This window comes from Magallana gigas, chromosome 5 (assembly GCF_963853765.1).
Source record: "Magallana gigas chromosome 5, xbMagGiga1.1, whole genome shotgun sequence".
Classification (NCBI taxonomy): domain Eukaryota; kingdom Metazoa; phylum Mollusca; class Bivalvia; order Ostreida; family Ostreidae; genus Magallana; species Magallana gigas.
Genome location: NC_088857.1, coordinates 27012611 through 27033527, shown reverse-complemented (window position 1 = coordinate 27033527; position 20917 = coordinate 27012611). Strand labels below are relative to the sequence as shown.

Below are 20917 nucleotides of genomic sequence, written 5' to 3'. Positions count from 1 at the left end.
AACTGAAAAAAAAATGAATATGTGTACAAAATACATTGGTGTGTCTTGCTATGTTTGAATGAATAAGCTGATTATAATCATAACTACCCCACATATGTGATGAACATGTATAATTTATGCTTTGCATAGAATCATATGAAAAGACTTGGCCCAAGACTTTGTATAGTATATAGTAATATTTTGTACGTTGTGCCCTAGCTCTAGATTTTATTGCACTCTGCAATTCATGGCTGAGACAAGAACAGAGATGCACTTTGAAAAGTCAATATCATTCCCCCTTTTCTTTTTCTCATTTGGAGCCTAGCTCTCACAGGGAGAAGTGTTGAGAGTGCAGGGTTGAATGTTCAGAACTAGGTAGCCATTTTTGTAATTGCTTCTGGAATTGCTTTGACACTTGATCTTGCTTCTTTTCTGTAGAGGAAAGGATCATTTGATATTGATTTTGGTGAAGAATTAATTGTTTGACCATCTTTAGGTCAATGCAGAATATCATAAGTACCAAGACCCCTTCTCTCTCTCTCTCTCTCTCTCTCTCTCTCTCTCTCTCTCTCTCTCTCTCTCTCTCTCTCTCTCTCTCTCATGATTTCAGACAGGTGTGTTCACCTTTCTAAAGCTTGATGGACCCTGACCTGTGTGCTTCTGTTGCTTCATGTTATGGTGTCTGCTTTGATAGACATGCAGCCTTTTCTTGGCCTCTTCTTGCAAATGTCTTGTCAGCTGCTTCGTTGCATGCTATACTATCATATATACATTGTATACCTTTATTGTTTTGGGTGTGTTTATACAACAAAATCAAGTTTTTTGTCAAGACATAAGCACACCATTTTCTACAGACAGGATGTAAAGAATTAAGCATAATCAAGCGAAAAAAAACCAAATACTGTATCAAACTATATTGAAAACTAGAGCAGAGCTCGTGGCAAAGCCACGAGTAGGTCTTCCGTTGTTGCTGCGGGTTGAAAATATATGTGATATGGTGTCAAACGACTATAATGACTAAACTTTCAGTTCTGCTTTTGTTATAAAAACGTGTTGTGATTGAAAGCCTGTATATAAAACATGTTTTGAAAAGAAAGGAAGAAAATGCTGTATGAAAACTATTTGTCGAACACAGTTTGTGTAATCATTTCAAAAATTCTTTAAAAAATGAGACATCATGTTAAATGGCGAGTTAAATTTTCAAAGGGTAGCAAGCATTGTTATAAACAGTATGTACTCATGACTCATGTCAGGAATTGTATTTTTCTTTTAAAACCGAACACGCCTACAAAACACGTAACCTTTTCTCTAAGATAACTCCTTTATTCAAATCTTTCTAAATTTTTGAAGACTATATGCAAGTTTAGAATTGTTACGTGCGGACAAACTTTAGTAATTAGTCAAAATTGATGGCATCTCTGAACTTTTCTATAGGGAAATGTGTGTCGTCTGATATCATTTAATGATACGAGTAAACTTGGACATTCAAAATAATATATAATCAGCTAAAAAAAAAAAAAAGATCAGCGGGAGAATTTATGCAAAAGCGAGCATCTAAATTTTACACCAGATGGTTCTGTTTCATAAAGACACCGCTATGTAACATTATGTAATTAAATAACCTTATTTACAGAATGAATAGCACCTCTCTCGACGATGTAATGATATGCAAAATCGTTATTTGTATTTTTGATTTATAAAATTGAAAAAAAAAAACTTCAATTGCGCTTGTGTAAATTGGAATTCTGGGAAGGAATTAGACAGTCCGTGTTAGAGAAATTCGAAGAAGTTATGAAACTGGTCAGTTTCTAGATCAAACTGCGCATTGATGTATTAAAAAACTATTATGTGTATCGTCTTGTAGCCACGGTCCGGAATCCGTATGTGCAGTCATACATTGTATGTATATCGATACACCTTTACCTCCTCACCTACATCCATACAAATGAGGGTGCAACCTTCATATACACATGCATAGTATTATAGTTCTGGAAACTATTTATCTTGTATTTTAATATATTGGGTATTCATTGTTCACCTAAAATTATTATTCCACTGGCTGTAGCTAACCTTGTAAGTAAATTAAGTTGCATTACAACCTCATAATACACAACTTCAATTAATTTTTTTTATCAATTTTCATACAATTAGCAATAAATAAAATCCCCAATAACGCACTTAAGTGTAACTTTGAGAAGCGCATATATTTTTTGGAGGCAGATATGTCGCTATCTTATAGTCTGCAAGTCAAGTGAACAATTATGGTCTTTCAAAGAAATAAGAAATCTGTCGACACTTGCAGTACTTTGATGATTTCGATGGCGATCGACTGCATTGCATAATGTAGTCGTATTTTTTAAAGAACAAAATTTCCTTTGACTTCCAACTTTCAATTATAATATATTATGAATTATTCTGTTGATAACTATAGAAGTTTAGTGTGTTTAACGGGTTAATTTATTAGCCACACTCTCAGGTAACGATTCCACATCTTTAATGTAAAGATGATTGACTTCGAATAATAGTCTTATTGTTAATAAAAGCACCTTCCAACTGTTACTCAATTACATATGTTTTGAGTTGTGTGTGCTAAAGCGACACAAGATTTAAGGTCGCACGTGGCGATTGAATTAACACAGACTGACAGAATAAACTATCGGGTGGGAAAGTGAAACACGTTGAATAGAAAATGTTACACATAAGAAGAAGTCACCAAAAATGATTTTCGACAGATCTGGATGTCTTTTCGCCAATTTAAAAAAAATCCAGCGCGAGCACTTGTTAGCGGGGCGGGAGGAGGGGGTGGGGACGCAGCAATGAATTCGCTTCCACACTCAAACGAACAACCATGTATTAGAAAAACTACAGAGTGATTGATATGGGACCGATAGAATCTAATCTTCAGTTGTTTAAAACTCATGTGAATATTCTTTCAAATAATCAGCAAATGCCTCAATTCAGGACAATTCAGGACATTCTTTTATCGTGCTAGCACCTACCGCAAACATGTAACATGGCACTTTGATTATAATTTGAGTTGATTTTTAAACTACCTTGTACGCTATAGTATAATTAAATCAATGCTCAATCAGCTGTACAAGCAAAATAAATTTATCTTTTCATCTTAATCCTATATAATAGTTGAAAACATAATAAGTATAGTTCTGTCCGTGCAAAATATGAAACATGAACGCGTAATAAGGTACATGTAGAAGAACACGAGCCGACTGCGGATCACTTGTCCACTCGCGCTATATCTCCTCGGCCATGTGCGAGGGATGATCATCATTTAATATTGGGGTAGGGGGGGAGGGTTAAATTTTTTTAGATATACAAACCAGCCATTAATTTATGTCTGACAATGTTTCCGATTTGGAGTAATATCGTTCATTAATTTTCATTTTCACTCAAATGTTTAATTAAATAAATACAAGATGGACAAACTTTTATAACATAACATTAAAACAGTTCTTGTATTTACGGCTATATAAACTCAAACACATTCTTCTTCATCTAAGTGTGCGTCGCGGTGTGCGAATCTTGTGTATTAGATAACCGCTTACCGCTAGGTAGTGCAGCCGTGGCTCATCTCCTTGGCCGTTGACGAAGGATAGATTACGTAAAGGTTCAACGCACAGACACGCACAGCTCAGAACCCAGGACGATTTGAAAAGTTTGCAGTATAATGACCATATTCTATCAAATAAAAGTTCTTTATTTTAAACTTAAAACCCACAATTGATCTATGTCTAATATTGCTTTAGATTGAGAATGACATTGCTTTTATTAATTAACTGAACAATTTCTTAATTGACACCGAATCGTTTAGTCGATAAACTTTTATGTGTAATCAAAACTAAAACAATTCTTGAGTTGGCGGCTAAATAAACTCGTATATGAGAGACGCAACTCTCGTGTATTAGATATCCGCTGACCGCTAGGTAGCCCAGCCGCGACCATGGTGACCGATTTTCTCGGCCGAGGGCGAGGGAGAGTTTCGTTAACTTGGCCAAATTGCCGCGAGTACTGGTCAACACGTATTACTTTTTCCCTCATATTATGCAATACCCGAACACAAAAACAGTTTTATGAGATCAATAAAGTCACAAACAACATTTTTTGCAGCGACGCCCATATCGAAAAAAATACCGTTTTAGAGTTATGAAGCAAAGACTTTAAAGGGATCTAGACCCCTCATTTTAGGGGCTAGCCCCTTTTTTATGGTATCAAATGAAAGCTCTTAATATTCTGCACAACTTTTGTTCTATATGTGTCTAGAAAAAATTTACAACTAAAAAGTTATTGAGCAAAGATATAAGCAAAATTTAACATTTTTTGAAACATTAATTTCGATGTAATTTTTTAAGAAGTATACGTGGGTTAATCAAACATGTAAAACTAGGAGGACAACGTTCAAGATGTCTACATTAAGGATTTGTAAATTAAAACTACTTGCTACGGATCAACTCGGAGCCTTTGCAGGTACACGAGACCCACTAAAAAAATATTTAAAGGGGAATAACTCAAAACCGGAAGTAGCGATTTCAAATTTTTTTGTGCTATAGTAAGCTATTGTCATTGCCAATAAACCCTGAAAATTTGAATAAAATCTAATGACAAACAAGCGAGATATTACAGTTTAAAGAAACGTCTAGAAGAAAAAGAAGAAGAAAAATAATAATGAAGAATTTCCAACAGAATCAGTACAACGGAAGACCTTAATGAGTTATTTGCATGGAAATTAACTTTGTACTGTAAGAAAGATTTACTTTTGTTTCATTGTTTGCCACTGTTGAGATGAAACGTTTATCATTCAGACATTGCAACATTTGCAATCATCACATTGATATTATCATGTCGTAATGAGAAAAAACTTCAAAGTTATGCATATGTTGAATTTTCTAATCAATAAATTCATCTCTACAACAGAAGGGTCAGCATTGTAAGGTATCTCTGTATCACCAGAAACAGGAAGTTCACATAGGTTCTTGTGATAATGAACCAGGCCTTGGTCTTTTATGGTTTTGCATCTTCTGTAAAACCTCAGCTATATAGTTGGAGGAAAATCTTCAGGAGAACATTTGAGTCTTCCTGTTATTTTACTTTATTAATCAATGTCCTTAAGGTGTGTGTTCTTATCCAGCAAATTAATGAGCAACAAAATTGAAAGCTGGGTATTAAGAGGCCTTCCTAGTGTTTACAAAGACCTAAGAATTTGTCAGCTTAGCTGTAGAGCACAGAACTTGGAATTGATTTCATACAAATGACAGAAGTCTGTTCTCATATTTAAGATTACAGATCTGACTGCATGCTCAAGTCCAAAAATGTTCGAGTTTTTCTTTTAATATTTAGCTAGATTTTTCATGTTAATATGAACCTGCATTCATCTTAACTAGTACAAATCAATAAATCTAATTTTCAGATTTCTCTTTCCAACCAAACACATTAAATCTAAGATTAAAGTTATTCATTAACTCCTATAATGATACAGGTACCCATTCCCTTATGCTGGGGAGTTCACAATGGGTACATTGTAGTGTATAACCCACCATTAAACAGTCAACACAGAGTGCAATTGTTTCCTTAGCTTGTTTAATATAATCAGAGGTAATGTGGACTCTGATTACAGCAGGTTGTGTATTAGAATAATGGTTGTCAGATTAAATATACAGGTGCTACTACTGTAAGGTCTTTTGAATGTTTGTCGAGATGTTATCTAGTGTGTAATACTGTTAACACACTGATCCTCCCCTTATTTTGAATTTAATGAGGTATCAGATTAAGATGAATACTCTTCTGTTTTTCTGACAAAAACAGGTATTGGCTCAATCTCCGATCAGATAGTTTTCAAAAGCTGTGGATTTTTACTTCAATTATCAGTTAAAGATGTGCTGTATTTTGGCAGAGTGTGATTCTTCCACGCACATGGCTCTTTGGTTTATTTTGTATTGATATCAACAGAAAGTTTTAGTGCTTACATACAGCATCTTTTCATGATCCATTTTGTGGAAACTCCCAGAAATTTCAAGATTTGGCATCACATTCTCTCTGAATATCTGCTGCTTATATACCACTTTTTATGTGGTTTTTTCCCAGCCATTTACCTGTTTCCTTTTTCCTTAAATTGACTAAAATTTTTGATCTTAAACTATTCTCTGTTTGATTCTTGTTGTTCTTATGTATAATCAATATCAATTAATACCATGAAAGAGAGATTTTCAAAGGTTAATATTGTCATACGCACGTATTAGGGTTGAGTTTTATTTTTAAAAATAAGTTACGTACACAAAATAATGCTCTAAAAAGTTGTTTTTTTTAACTTCAAACACTGATTGCTTCACAGTTCAGGCAGAGTTTGTTTTGCAGAGCAATCAGGGTCAATCCACCATTAATTATACATCTAAAATACAATGCACAAAGCATTAATTGCATCACTGATGGAAGAACACATATTAGACAGGTTCAGACCTGGAATCCAAAATGATTCCATGCCTGCGGTTGGCTAACAGTAGTTTTTTTTTAATGTTATTTAAAGCACATTTTCATGAGATGGTCTCCCAGTTGGGTAAACTGCAGCTGATGTCCTTAAAACATGCATAGACTAGCTGAATCTTTCATTAAGTAAAATCTGCCCATGGATGACAAAAGGTAATGCTGTTGCATAAGTAATGAATCTAAATGTAATAAAAGCAATTCCAACGGAGAACACATATTGGTCTGTGACAGTCTTAATGAAATTTTATTAATTCAAATATGCTGCATCGGGTGTTCGATAAATCGTCCAGTGTCCCTGTTATAAAAAATAACAACTATGAATCTCCATGGTTCTGGGATATGAAAATATCTGGGAACACAATTATGTACTGGTACTTAAAGAATTGTGTATGGTTTATCAAATTTCATGATAAGTTTGAAAAATTGCAAGATATTAAAACCATATCTTGAGTTTTCTTGCAAAATAAAAAACTTACTCAATGTAAAAGATGACATCAAATAACATTATTTAAAACTGCATGTCTTTTTCTCTTTTTTAAGTAAAAATCTTGCATTTCTACCAAAGTCACCATCTTATCAATTGTCAATATCTGAACTGCATTCCTTGTTGCATGTTGAGCTCAATAAGATCAGAAACAAACATTCACAATTTATCAGCCCTCATGATCAGGTTTGAGAGCAATACATGTACATGTAGTTCATAGGACTTAATTTGGTTCTAACTATATAAACTTAAGATTCAATTTTAAAATTCAGTCAGAAAATCTTCAGCACATGTAAATGTCTGTCCTAGCTTACTTGTTTGGCCATATCTTAAAAAGTATCTTTAAACATACCTCAGACTCCATTTCAGACTTTTTAGGTTATATAATACAAGTCAGAACTTGATGCCCACGTTGGCTTAATTAGTATGTTTTGAACCCTGATCTTTTTTTATAGCAACAAGATACTAAGACACTTCCAAATTTTAAAATTTTCACAAAATGAAGTTAAATTACATTTTTAGATATGTCTTTTTAATAATCATTAATTTCTATGCACAATTTATTAAAATACAATATACTCTGATATTATCTTTAATAATGAAAAATTGCAGTAAAAGTACATGTTTCATAAAGTATATTAATTAATAATTTATAAAGATATTTTGTTTTAAAGACCTTTGGAAATCATCACTAGATGCATTCTATTGGCTTCAGTACCAGTGTACAAAATAGTTTCTATCGGGAGATAGATCTTGTAAAAAGTTTTCCATTCATCGCCAAATGATTTTGGTCATTCTATTAACGATAGTCAAGATTCCCTTCATTGCTTTCCATAATGCAGAACAGTGCTTTCCTTAATGCACAATTGATTACACGTTATTGCCCTCTGACTGGACATTGCTTCCTGCTGGCAAGGAAAGATTTATTGGTGTTGCAAAACAGACAGAATGGTAAGCAGTGGTCCATAGGGCCAGTTGGGCTATTTAAGAAAGCACAGATCAATGGTGGAGATTTATTGAAGGCCTTCATTTAGAAAATTGTTTTGTCCTTTTGTCTGTAGATTTTGGGTGTAAAATGTCATTCATGAATGATGAATCTGACACCTTATTTTCCTCCTTCATTTCCTTTTTATTTCCAAGTTAAGACTGCGTCCATAATGAGACAAAGCTTTAAATAACACAACTTTGAAGGGTACTTATTAGAGAAGTAAATAGACAGAAACTCCATGGAGCAATTCATTTCATTTCTGATCTAGCTAATTCAATCTCAGGATTTAATCAAGTTTGATATATGATTGAGTGAATGAATGCATGGTGGCTCCAGGTTTTCTTATTATAAAACTACCAAATTGCTCCTTAGTGAGCATTGGGATATATTGTTGTTGCCCAAGAAATTGCGATTCTTAAAAGCATCATCCGATTGCTTACTTGTAAAGTATGACTGTAGTGGAACTCCAAAGTCAATGTCATTTGTATTTTTTCCCCAGTGTTTTTCTGTCTATCTATGGTACATGTAGGTACTGACATTTAAACCAGATAGCCAGTAGTTTAACATTATTTGTGCCCAAAATCCAATTTATTTTATTATACATGTACTTTCATGTTTAATATTGAAATCTGATTGGTTTAGATGCAGTTTATGATTCGTTCTATAACCCTCAGCGTTGCCAACACACTTGGCAACAGGTAACTCAACTAAATGTTACATGCGCTTAAATTGTTAGTGTACTGTTCATAGCAGAATTTACGTCAGCAGTAAAGTTTTTTTTAAAATTAAGACATTCAGTATAATAAAATAAATAGTGCCTGTTTGGGAGGGTAACTGTTGAAATTGATATCCCATGAAATGGTTTTCTCGGGGGTGTCAATTTCAACTGTTGCCCTCCCTATCAGGCACTATTTGTATAATCAGTCATGCCAGTAATAGAACAGCAGAAATCTGATGCATTATGGGTATAGATATTAGGGTATAAAGTAATTAAACCTGCTGATGTCATCAAAGAGATATGATGAGTTCATGACTTGTATCATCTACTTTCACAATACTGAGGTTAGGAGGATAGTGCTGGTATATATTTTACACTTGCTTGCATGCTAACCTTCTATTGTTTACAAAAATGTGTAAACTGAATGATGTGAGCATATTACATTCTTTAGCATGCAATAACAGACAATTTAAAGTTTGCTTGAATACATTTGATCATTACTTTGTAGTCTTGTATGGCAGGTTACATTGAAGAAAAATGGACAATTTCCTCAAAGATTCATTTTTCTGATTTTCTTTTGTGCTTCTGTGAAAACTCCAGAAGCTTAAAAATGAGACATTTATATCCTAAATGTAACCAACAATTCATCAACATATTGTTCCTTCCAACACTGATAAGACAAGTGGTGATTGGGTTGTCAGACAGTCTGTACCAGCTCCCGAGGATGGAGTAAAGGTTATTGATTTCAAAGAATTTCCTCTTATGGCCCAGTCAAGTGACCTTTTTCTGAGGGGGGTTGGAAATTGTGGGTATTGATTGACTATGACTCTATTCTGTGATAAATTGCTATGTCATATGTTGTTAAGTTTTTATCTTTGGAACTTTGTCTTTGGTCTGGGAGCAGAATTGATATTGAAGGCTGGTAATATTTCACCGCAATGTGACTGATTTTCCTGCTACCCAGAATCTGCAATCAATGTACAGGAAGTGGTTAAGACTCCTACTCCAACGATTCATGTGAACGACCATTTCCCTCTATAATTTTGATTAACTGGAAAATCTTTAATGGATCAGCTCAAAAGCAACAGTCCTGTCCATCTCGATAAAGTCATCAGAACTTGTTTAGGGCACAAATAAGCAAAGATGTGTGACAGGAAAGAGGGGTTTTATGGTTCAGCCTTGGGATCAGACACCAATAGGAAGCGAGAGACTGGCTGTCTCAGACAAGAATCCCCACCAGTTGATCACAGATTATGGTTATAAAGACACTTTTTTAATAAATAAATAATTCAGTTTGATGACTGTAACTTGCAAATTTCTTCATCAAAGACTTATTTGTCATCTTGTTCTAAAGTCTGTGTTCAGCTGGTAACATTTCATGCCAGGTATATGAAGTAACTTAATTCAAAAATCTATTGCAGCAGTTAATGGTCTCCATTTCAACTTGAAAATTCTCTAATAAGTCTAACATCCTTTGAACTTGTACATTTACTCAGAAAAATCAATGCTTTAATTTTCCCTTGAGTGATTTCTATTGAAAGCTTAACAAGAACGCTTCAGAAGATGAATTGAAAGGGAATGGTTTTTGTTTTATCTTAATGCTAGCAAATTATTTAGACTGGGGGTTGGAAAAGTCATTTTGTTTGTTTCTCCTTAGTTCTACAATATGAAAAACAAAATACAGTTATTTTTTAAATGAATGTGGGTGAGGGTAGATTTACAGACATTGAAAAAAATGTCTCATTCTTTTTGGTATTCAGGGATACAAGAAATATGATTGAGTTTCTTGTGTAGTCAAATTTATTCATAATCATAAGTTCATAACCTTATGTAAAACAAATATTGTTATTATTCTAATGTTTACATGAACTGAAGGCAATGGAAATGGAATAGAAAAAAATTCTGATGTTAAAAGATCAAGGCTTGAATTTATGAAGTTAACTTATATGCATAAAATTATATAGAAACAATTAAGCTACTGAAGCTGAAGGAAACAGGATTCAAAAGTTTAACCCTACCCTACCCTGAGTGATTAAGAAAGAATAAAATGGGAGAGCTAGGTCCAACTGAAAAAAATATATATAGAGGGAGAAAATATAAAATGACAAAGGAAGTTTTTATTTGTAAAATCAATAAAGAAGCAAGCTATTGTGTAAAAATTCTTATATTTATATTCATACCATAATATAACTGCGTTATAAATAATCCCAAAAATAATTACACATGTCTGGGGGTTTTTTTCCCATTAAAATAATCTTTGATGCTTGCATAAAATTAATGACTTTTTCAATCAGACATGACATTGTATTAATTGTGTTGTATTTGATAAAGTAAATCTACGTAGCAATATTATTGGTATTAGAAATTGTTGTTCAGCTGAGCTATGTGGCAAATGAGCCTCTTATTTTGCAAATACCATAGAAATTGGTGCAAATTGGTGCAAACCAAATAAATTAATACATACATGTATTGTACACTATTTGATAGAACGTACATGTATTCCACAATATCAATACCATGCAGTTTTTATTGTAAACAGGCCTGAATAGAGCCAGATCTCAGTGAAGCTTTAGTGAATTCCTCCATACAGTTTCATTTTTCACACTTAATATTTATTCAGCAGGGATTATCAATAAAAGCAACTCATTATTTCATGTTCTGGTGCTTTCCTGTGTTTGTCTTGTCCCATGCCTGCCATGACAATTACTGGGAGACTTTCCAAGTGCTTTTCCATCGATCTTGTTAATCTTTAGATGGTTTTTTTTTTTTGGAGTATAGATTATGAATTCTGAGAAAAAATAGATTTAAAAGGAGACTAAAGTACATATATCTTGCTTATACATCTTATAGATTAAGTTGGATTTTGCCAGCATCTTTCTGTTTGTTTGAGATAACTGAATCTTTAGAAACTCAGCAGCCAATTATATCTAATGGAAATATGACAGAGAAGAGATCAGAGGATAGTCTAAAAAAGATGGATCTCTGAGTAAACTCAAGTCTAATTGTTGTATCGAAAAACTTCTGATTTTCAAGCTTTGCTTTACCGGTAAGTTGAGTTATCATGGTGGAATACAAGATCAAACACAGTCTTTAACTTCAGCTGATTTATCAACATAAATTGTCTTTGTTGGCAAGATAATGAATGTTGAAAGAATCAGCTAGTGGGAATATTTTTTGACAAAATATTCTATTATCTTTTGCATTAGGAAAAAATGTTTCATGATCAATAGCAATATCGTTTTTCCACAAACAATGTAGAGATTTTCAACTCATGTACGTTTTTCCTTGGTGGTCAGCTTATGTCCATTCACTCCATTCAATGAAAAGAAGTTGTTTCAATTTCTTAAGCATTTTATTAGAGTTTATTAACTGTCCTGATACATATATGGTTTTTTTTAAATTTGCATATGAAGGATTTCAGTGCATTTTAATATGAATTCAAAGTGGTGAAATTGCTGGCTATATAAGTGAAACAGGATAGCTGATAAAATGATAAACATGGACTGGGAAGAAATACTGTACTTGTAAAATGTAATTGTGATCCAGTCATCATGCATTCCTTTGGCTCATATGGTATAATTTTAAGGCAACTCTATATATTTGTTCAAATATTCTTTTATACATTTCTTGCCAACAAGATGTCCAAGGAAACACATGTGAATTAAACCAGTATGGCAAACTTGATGTTGACTGGTTTCATTATTTTATAGCTAATTGTTATACATTCATTTTATCTGTGCATAGTAAGAAAAAGTTTAGTACAGCTGATTGCTACATGAAAATCTCTCTAGTTATGGAAAGGCCAGCATTTGATATAATGGACCTAATTTTAAGACAGAAATTTTTCCCTTGACCTAAGTCGCCTTGGGCAGGTCAAACAAATTAAATACTATGCTCGTACTCAGGCAGTGATTTTATAATATGCATGTTTGGTTATAGAAGGAACATGTACAAAATTGATGCATTGTAATATATTTTTTATTTAGTTTTATAAATAAATGAAGAATTACATGTTTCTAAGAATTAAATCTTTAAAGAAATGAATCATAAACAATATTTCATAACTCTTACTGTAATTAACTGCATAATATATACATCTCAGTTCATCTGTCTTTATCTTTTTTTGTTTGTTCATATTGTTCAAAGATGCAAGTTGATTGAAATCTTTTTAATTTAGAAAGGATATTTTGTGAGTTGAATGTAAATTTATTCATTTTTATTGTATATTTTTAATTACTTTCAGTCCAGCAGATGGCAGTGTCGACAGGAAGTCAAGAAGGGAACAGCCAAAGGTACGTTTCAGTACTTACATGGGTTTTCCTGCTTTCCCTCATTGTTTAAATTAAGATAAAAATGCAAAAAAATCATTAATCACTTAAAATAATGAATATCAAAATGTGTTGGACTTGTTTTTTAAATGTGAGTATAAAAAGTAAGGTATTCTTATGTACTTTACATCTATTATACCATATTAGTAATATATACTTTTTCTTCATCAGACATTTGCATTTGACAACTGCTTTTGGTCTATGGATGAAAAGAATCCAAAGTTTCAAGGTATATTCCTATATAATTACCTCAGAGGAGGAGGTTTAATAGACATAACACAGTAGTATTGTCGGCAATTAAAAATCGAAAAAGTATAATGCACCGGTAAATTTAATATGATACCATAATATCTAATTGATATCGTTGCTATTTGGACCTCAACTTGTTTGTTAGCTCACCTGAACTTAAGGTTCCAGTGAGCTTTTCTGATCACCTGTCATTTGACGTCCATCCATCTGTTTGACAGTCTGTATGGAAACTTTTGACATGTTCAAATGTTTCATAAGAACCACTGGGGCAATTTCAACCTAACTAATGGCACAAAGCATTTTCATGTGAAGTGAGATCTACCTTGTAAGTTCTTAAAATTGTGGGCAAACCCTTTTCAAAGAGAGTAAAATGAAAAGAATAATTAATAGTAAAAAAAGGTAGGGTGTCTTTAAAAAATAATTTCAAATTACAACTATGCAAATATCCTGATGTAGTAAGATTCAAATTGATTAATCTGTGACCAAAGAACTAAGAAAAGGACCTTACAAGCAGTGCTAATTTGAAAATTAAATTCTAAAGAAATACAATCCTGGTCCCACCGTCACAAATTTCTAATCCCTTCACTAAGTCCTCAACTCAAAATCACAAAAGAAATGTACATACATTTGAGGTTAAAACTCAGACTGAGTTTTGACTTGAGGAAACTTAGCGACGGTGGTGCATGAATATTGTAATATTACTCTGCAACCACTTTGATGTATGAAGTTGTATTATTAAATTTCATGTTTTTCAAACTGTGTACCACCTTTCCCTCTCACTGAGTTCAGATTTTTATTCAAAAGATTTAAAAAGGGATACAGGAACTCACTTGAGCAATATGGCTCATGGGCCTTTTGTTTCAATTCTTTTGCATTGGACACTTCTTTATCAGATGCATCTTTTGTCTTTGAAATTAAATGTGACAAGGGCTTGCTCACTTTTGTAGCATGATTTTTATATGTACTGAAAAATCAAATATTATACAGTGAATATTGGAGTTACATGCAGGTTGTTTTCTACTTTGAGAAATATTCTAGTGCAACAGCTAAGGTATAATAGATATAAAAGCCTTCTCTATTGATGAAATGAATATTCCGTGATAAAACTATAGCAAAAGTGCAGTCAAGACTGAGGAGCTAGAGGGAATATCATCACCCTGTTTTATATAATCAGAATTAATATCCATACTTTTAATTGTGATACAATGTATCCATTTATAACTATTCATGGCAGGAGTCTGAAATAAAAATTTATCTGTAAAAAACCATCTCTGTAATAGGAAACACATGATTTTTATCTTTGGTCTGAATTCAGTCAGCATCCACATCTCTAGTGACGCAGAATTAATTATTGTACGTACAGGATCATATTACACCTGATTCAGGTTTATTATTTCAAAATTAATTAATTGAGATAAAGGTAGGCTGCACTCACTTATTTTGATTACTTCTGTTTATGTTTAAGGTAACATGATTAGGAAATGATGTTTTATTGAAAAGAGTCTCATGCAATAATCAATGAACTGGTGAAAATATTAAGTTTTTCATTGTTTTTACAGTGATTGTATAGATATATATATATATATATATATATATATATATATATATATATATATATATATATATATATATATATATATATATATATATATATATATATATATATATATACTAAAAAGAATATGATATGCCAGTAATTTGATAGTTAATTAATAAGTTTATTGCAAGATGAATGAATAATAAGTTTTTTTATGTTACATGGAATTTACCTGATTGCAATCTTCATTTATGTGTTACTTACTTTCTACCACAATCAAAATTGTGCCACACACAACTTAAAACCTTTCAAGCTGCAGGTTTCAATTGTGGTCTTCAGATTTTGAAATCTATTTTATTAATTTCAGAAACCAGGGGCACTTTCTGCTTTTATTAATTCTATTTTGGGCGAGTTGTCTGTATAGAACTGCAATTATACCTGGATATACCATATACCTCAATACTTTGTCAGCAAATGAACCATATTGGTTTTAAGTTTCTGCTGTAATACCATAGAGGAGAAAATTATACAATAAAGGGGACTTGAAGTGAAGCCCTAAAGGAACATATTTGTAAATCGGAGATGTCTTGTAAAATCATCGGAGACTAAGGAATTAGGTTTTGACATATTACTCATTCAATTCATTTCATCAATAGAAAAGAAAATGCGGTGCAAAAAATGGTCATGATTGGACCACGATTGAGTTAGCTAGGAATGCTTTTACATCAAATGCACAATCTTTTGCAATGAGAACTCTTGAAATTTGCAAATTCTTGGTGAAAAAAGAGATACGCCTGTAGAACAAATTACTTGCATATCTGTAACTTGGAAATAATGAAATTATCAGATTAAATTCCACGAAATGAAATTTGTTAGGGATCGTAATTTCCTGCCAGAGAAGGGCTGGCTACAGGACTATCTAAAGCTTTGATAACGTGATTGCTAGGACAGTAATTATGGAGTTCAGCGAGAACTCTTCGTGTCATACGTCCATTTTTTCTTTGAGTTTCATAAGGACTACGCGGGGCTGGTGTTTGATATTGTCATTATTTTATTTATAACAATATTATATTGCTAACATTACTCCTTGTTCACAGGTTCATCTTTATAAGCAATCATTTTTTTTTTTCATTTCATCTGATAAGTCCTCATTTTTCCAATCAAAATAAGAATATTTTAATTCATCATTATGAAAAATTTTCACATAGGCTGAGTTTGAAAAAACAACCAGCAGTTGGTGGTAATGCCATTCTACATGTACATGCACTGACCTAGCTAAAAATTGAACCCATTCATTTTTGATGGTGGTGTTTGAATATTTCTAGTCTTTGTAAACTTTGTAATAATACGCATTAGTTTATGATTGATTAATTCCTAGCTCTGTGATTAGCTGATATCCAACATTCTAGAAAACATAAAAAGTTATATTCACCTACAGTACACGTGACCTAGGAGATTAATATTATATATATAACATTTGATTTTTTTCTACATTGAACTAAAAATTTATTGGGAATATTCAAAATGCTACGATTGGTTATCATATTAGTCATGTCGTCCAATGAAATATCATATTTCTCAATTTGTTTGGCTTTAGTTTAGCTTAAAAAAAAGTGATGAAGTTACACTCAATAAGTCTGCATGTATCAATTCATCACTGAATCATATTATAAAACAATTATTGCTATTATTTTATCAATATATTGATTTAGTTGTCCTTGAAGTACAATATTATCTTCATCTTTGGCTCGGTGAATATTGTACTTCGAGGATAACTTATTAAAATCATTGTATGGATCTCAAAAACAGCAATAATCATATAATATTATCATGTGTTTAGAAATTTGGATAGTTGTTCCTAAAAACAGTTTTTTAGCAATATTTCCATATTGTGAAAACTTTGTAACCATACAGACCTTGACCAATTGCAGTTAGCTATATGGTACAAAATATATTTTCCCAAAATAAGAAGAAAATTTCTGTTAATTCCTCATTTACAAGATAAAGAGTCCTCTGGTGTGTTAGTGGGAAGCTAAAATAATTTTTTATTTGAGGAAACTAGGTACAACTATCTCTTTAGTGTCAAAACAGATTATTTTGATTTTTGAAGTTCAAGTATTCAAATAAACCCTGACATTTTGTTGTGATCATAAGTGTAGGCGGCATCTGATAAAATGAAATTGGAAAAGCATTGTACATTGAATCAAGTGCAGTATACTTGCACTTCATCCAAATGTGTCAGAGGTGGTCTCTTTATATAATATATACACCAAAATCAATGGAGAGATATACATCTGAAGTGAATTCATGGAAATATAAACTCATTCCAAAAGACATTACAGCTAGATCCTGACCATGTTTTTTGCTTTTATATTCATTCATGAAATAAAGAGAGTATACTGGTAATGTGAAAATGACATTAAAACTGGATAGACAACAGATGCATTTGATATCGGGTTTTGCTGGGGCATTTTGCTATTAAAGACCTAGCTGAATCTTTTTCCCCTCCATTTGCTGGAGATTCAGCATTTGGCTGTTACAAATGATAGCCTTGTTTTTTTTCCCTCTTAATGTTCAATATAACTGTGAAACATTATGCAATGTTATGTTCTGACTAGTCACTACATGTATTACATTCAAGCTGTAAAAAGCTCCCCAGACTATCTGGTCACAGATCAAACTTTTATTGCGCTGTATCCATTGCTTACATTACAGGCCAAGAGGATGTCTTCAATAGCGTGGGCAAGGATCTACTGGAGAAGGCATTCAAAGGTTACAATGGCTGCATCTTTGCGTATGGACAGACAGGTGAAAAAATTCATTGATCGAAAGACGATATCAAACTGGGTATTTTTATGACAAAGAAATTAATTGCTGATAGGGCATTTCTACCTCGGTTAATGTTTTATGATATGGTCCCATGAAAATAAAGGGAAGGTAATCAAGTCGCACACCTTCACCAGTTATACCCTCATAAATACTGCGCGAAAACGTCAATATTCACTTTATGGGGGAAAACATGCATCGCATTGGGAATTAGGAAACTAGAAAGTTACTGGGTGGTACACTTAGCATATTCATAATTATACCATCGTTTTAATGGATCTCAAATGTGTGCAGTAGACTTTACTTTATTTAGAGAATGCTTAGCATACAATTATAGATTTAAAAGGAGACCAGACTTGCACATTTTAGAAGAAATGCATTAGCAGAGGGAACACTATGAAGACTGAAGTAATTAGCAGTAATTCTCTTAATGGAGGATAATGAATTATGCACAGTACTTTTCACAGATAGTGTAGAAAACATGTTGGAATATTTCTCCCAACAGTCCATTATTCATTGTTTATTCAATAAAAAATATTTAATATTTCATGACTTCGTACCTTACATAAATTAAATCAGATGTTTTTAAATTTTTAAAATCATCAATTTGTATGTGTATTGCACAAGCTAAGGTTTTTTTTTAAGTACCGGTGAACCAAAATTTAAAATTGATAGGCAAATTGATTTGCCATTATGTAGTTGTAGTTATGCAACATATGCAGTCATTGATTTAGAAGCATGGCAGCCCAAATGCAGTATTGTAATTATTTTTTCTGTTATCTCTTCTTGCTATTCAACTATAAAAGTTCCAAAATGTAGATGTTATGTAAATGAGTCTATTGGAATGGCAGTCAGGCATGCAGATAGCATCAGAGAAAGGTCACAAGAAGACAATTCAGATCAGACAATGCTAAATCTAATGAAATATATTCCCTCTGAATTTCCAACTAGTAGCCACATGAACATGATAAAGCCATCTTGTCCTGTATCTCTTGATCAATTATTCTATTTTGTTGATTATGAAACTCTCAATCCTGTGGTTTTTGACCAATGAAATACTTGTTGTAAATTTAGTGGTGGTATTTGCCTTATATTAAAAACTTGCTTTTTTTGTGTGTGATGGTTGTTTTTTGTATGTATGATGATTGGTTTTTTTTGTTTTTGTTTTTAGCAAAATTTTGCAGTGTCGTTATATTTGAATACAAAAGTTTAATAAGTTTAAAAAAATTGATCAACTAGTACAATCCTTGAAATGAGAAATCCCAAACTTCCAAAAATTAGATGTACCTTTCTAACAATCAAAATAAAAAAACTGCACCAACATAAAAAAAAAAGTTAAAATGAAGGTTTTTCATTGGTTCTACCTGGGTAATTTAATGAAAAAAAATTAAATGACTGAAATGTGAGTGACAGATTAAGGAAACTGCCTCATAACTTGATATGATATAAGACCTAGGGTCTGAAAACTTCGCCAAAATCAAATTTGATGTCAGCTAGCCTTTCCTTGAAATATGCAACTTTTGTAAAAATGAGACAGTGATCAAAAAGTGAATTTGTCCAAGTTGTATGGCCCCTCGTCTATGCATTATGTGTCAATTTGACTAGTTAGACACTGAAAGGTTCTGTACATGTAGGTTCAGGGAAGTCATACACAATGATGGGGAGTGTGCCGAGTGGAGGGAAGGGGATCATACCCCGGCTGTGTGATTTGATGTTTGACCGAATCGCCGAGCTCCGCAGCGAGGACACCAACTTTAAAGTGGAGGTCTCCTACATGGAAATCTACAATGAGAAAGTGCACGATCTCCTGGACCCTAAAGGGTAATTGTTGATTTCAGTGAGGACCTGCATACAATGTTATATATGTGAAGTGCATGGTTGAGGGTTATATTGATTATATGTGCAGCCTGAGAAACCAAATATTGCCCAGTGTACAGCTGAGAGCAATGCTTTTGTTCTATTAGGGAGGCTCACATACTCAATGTTTTCCCAAAATACAGTCAATGTTGACCTTATTGTTGTAAGGGAAAAAAAGAATGTTAATTCAAATGTAAAATGTAGGTTCTTAGGGTATTGTTTTACAGCCAAGTAATTTTGATTCCCAGTATATTACAAAAGTTCACCACAGCAAACTAGCAAACCATTGTATTGTGTGCAATCGAATAGCACATATCTCGACTGATTGCCCATTACGGAAAGTGTATGTTTCTGAGTACAACGTCATGCCATGAATATCCAAACACTCTAACACTATACAGTAAAACACGGTTATAAGGAAGAGCCAGGGGGCTGGCGATTTGGCTTCGGTATAAGCATAATTCGTTATATCAGTCAAGTTTACAACATATAATATAGTCACGTGGAATGAAAATCCCTTCACTGCAAGCGTCGATTCATTATAAGCGTGTTCACTATAACCGTGTTTTACTGTACTGTAAAAATTGTTACCAGTATTTACACATTGGGAAAATGTATACTAGCAAGGCGATAGGGTTAAAACCGCATAAAATACTCCCACTGTATGGTTACAAAAATGAAACTTTAGAGTAGTAAATCATGCCCCAGTGCATTTAATGCAAAAGCATATTTTATATACTATCGAAAACACATACTTAACCACCAGTTAAGGTGTACTGTAAGCAAGTTTCTATGTTAGTTCCTAAGTTATCAAACCAATAACTTGACTATAAAAATCCAAGCCTGTCTGCAAATCCACATACCTGATTCACTCTCAAAGAATTTCTGTGAAATCTGTTAGGCTTTTTTTTACTATTATGATAAACAAACAGAAATATACAGTTCACTCGTTGAAATAAAAATTTTCGCGAATACTTGTAACTTGATTCCATACAAAACAAGTCTACTCAAAAGTGATGACTCATACTGCCTATAACAAGATCCAACCAAGTTTATTTATACAATGTACATGTCTTTGAGAATCACAGGGCGAAAAACCATCTTTAAGCAAGTCCTTAAAGGTGGCTTAAAGGTGACTTAAAGGAGCTTAAAGGCTATACAACCTTTAAGCCGCCTTTAAGTCACCTTTAAGCAAGTGCTTATAGGTCCTTAATGTCCAAACTTCTTTAAGCTACCTTTAAGCCACCTTTAAGCCACCTTTAAGCATCTTTAAGTGGCATTTACGCTCTCTTTACACTGCCTTTACACTGTCTTTAAGTGGCCTTTAAGTCAATATTGATCAAGCTGAACAATAAAAACATATATTAAATGCAAAAGCTCTTTTATAGAGATGGGAGGGGGTCATCCGAGTGATAATATAATTTCCAAGGAAGGGGGGGGGGTTCCAGGCGGTTTT

General features: G+C 32.9%; 1 protein-coding gene across 1 annotated transcript in view; it reads left to right on the top strand.

Annotated features, from left to right (window-relative positions):
• Positions 1-20917, top strand: part of LOC105327719 (kinesin-like protein KIF13A) — an 89287-nt gene that overhangs the window by 9451 nt on the left and 58919 nt on the right. The window contains exons 3-6 of the mRNA XM_034455056.2: positions 12908-12956; positions 13164-13221; positions 17494-17586; positions 19239-19425. Coding sequence (XP_034310947.2) covers positions 12908-12956; positions 13164-13221; positions 17494-17586; positions 19239-19425 — 387 coding nt within the window. The remainder of the gene's footprint in view (positions 1-12907; positions 12957-13163; positions 13222-17493; positions 17587-19238; positions 19426-20917) is intronic.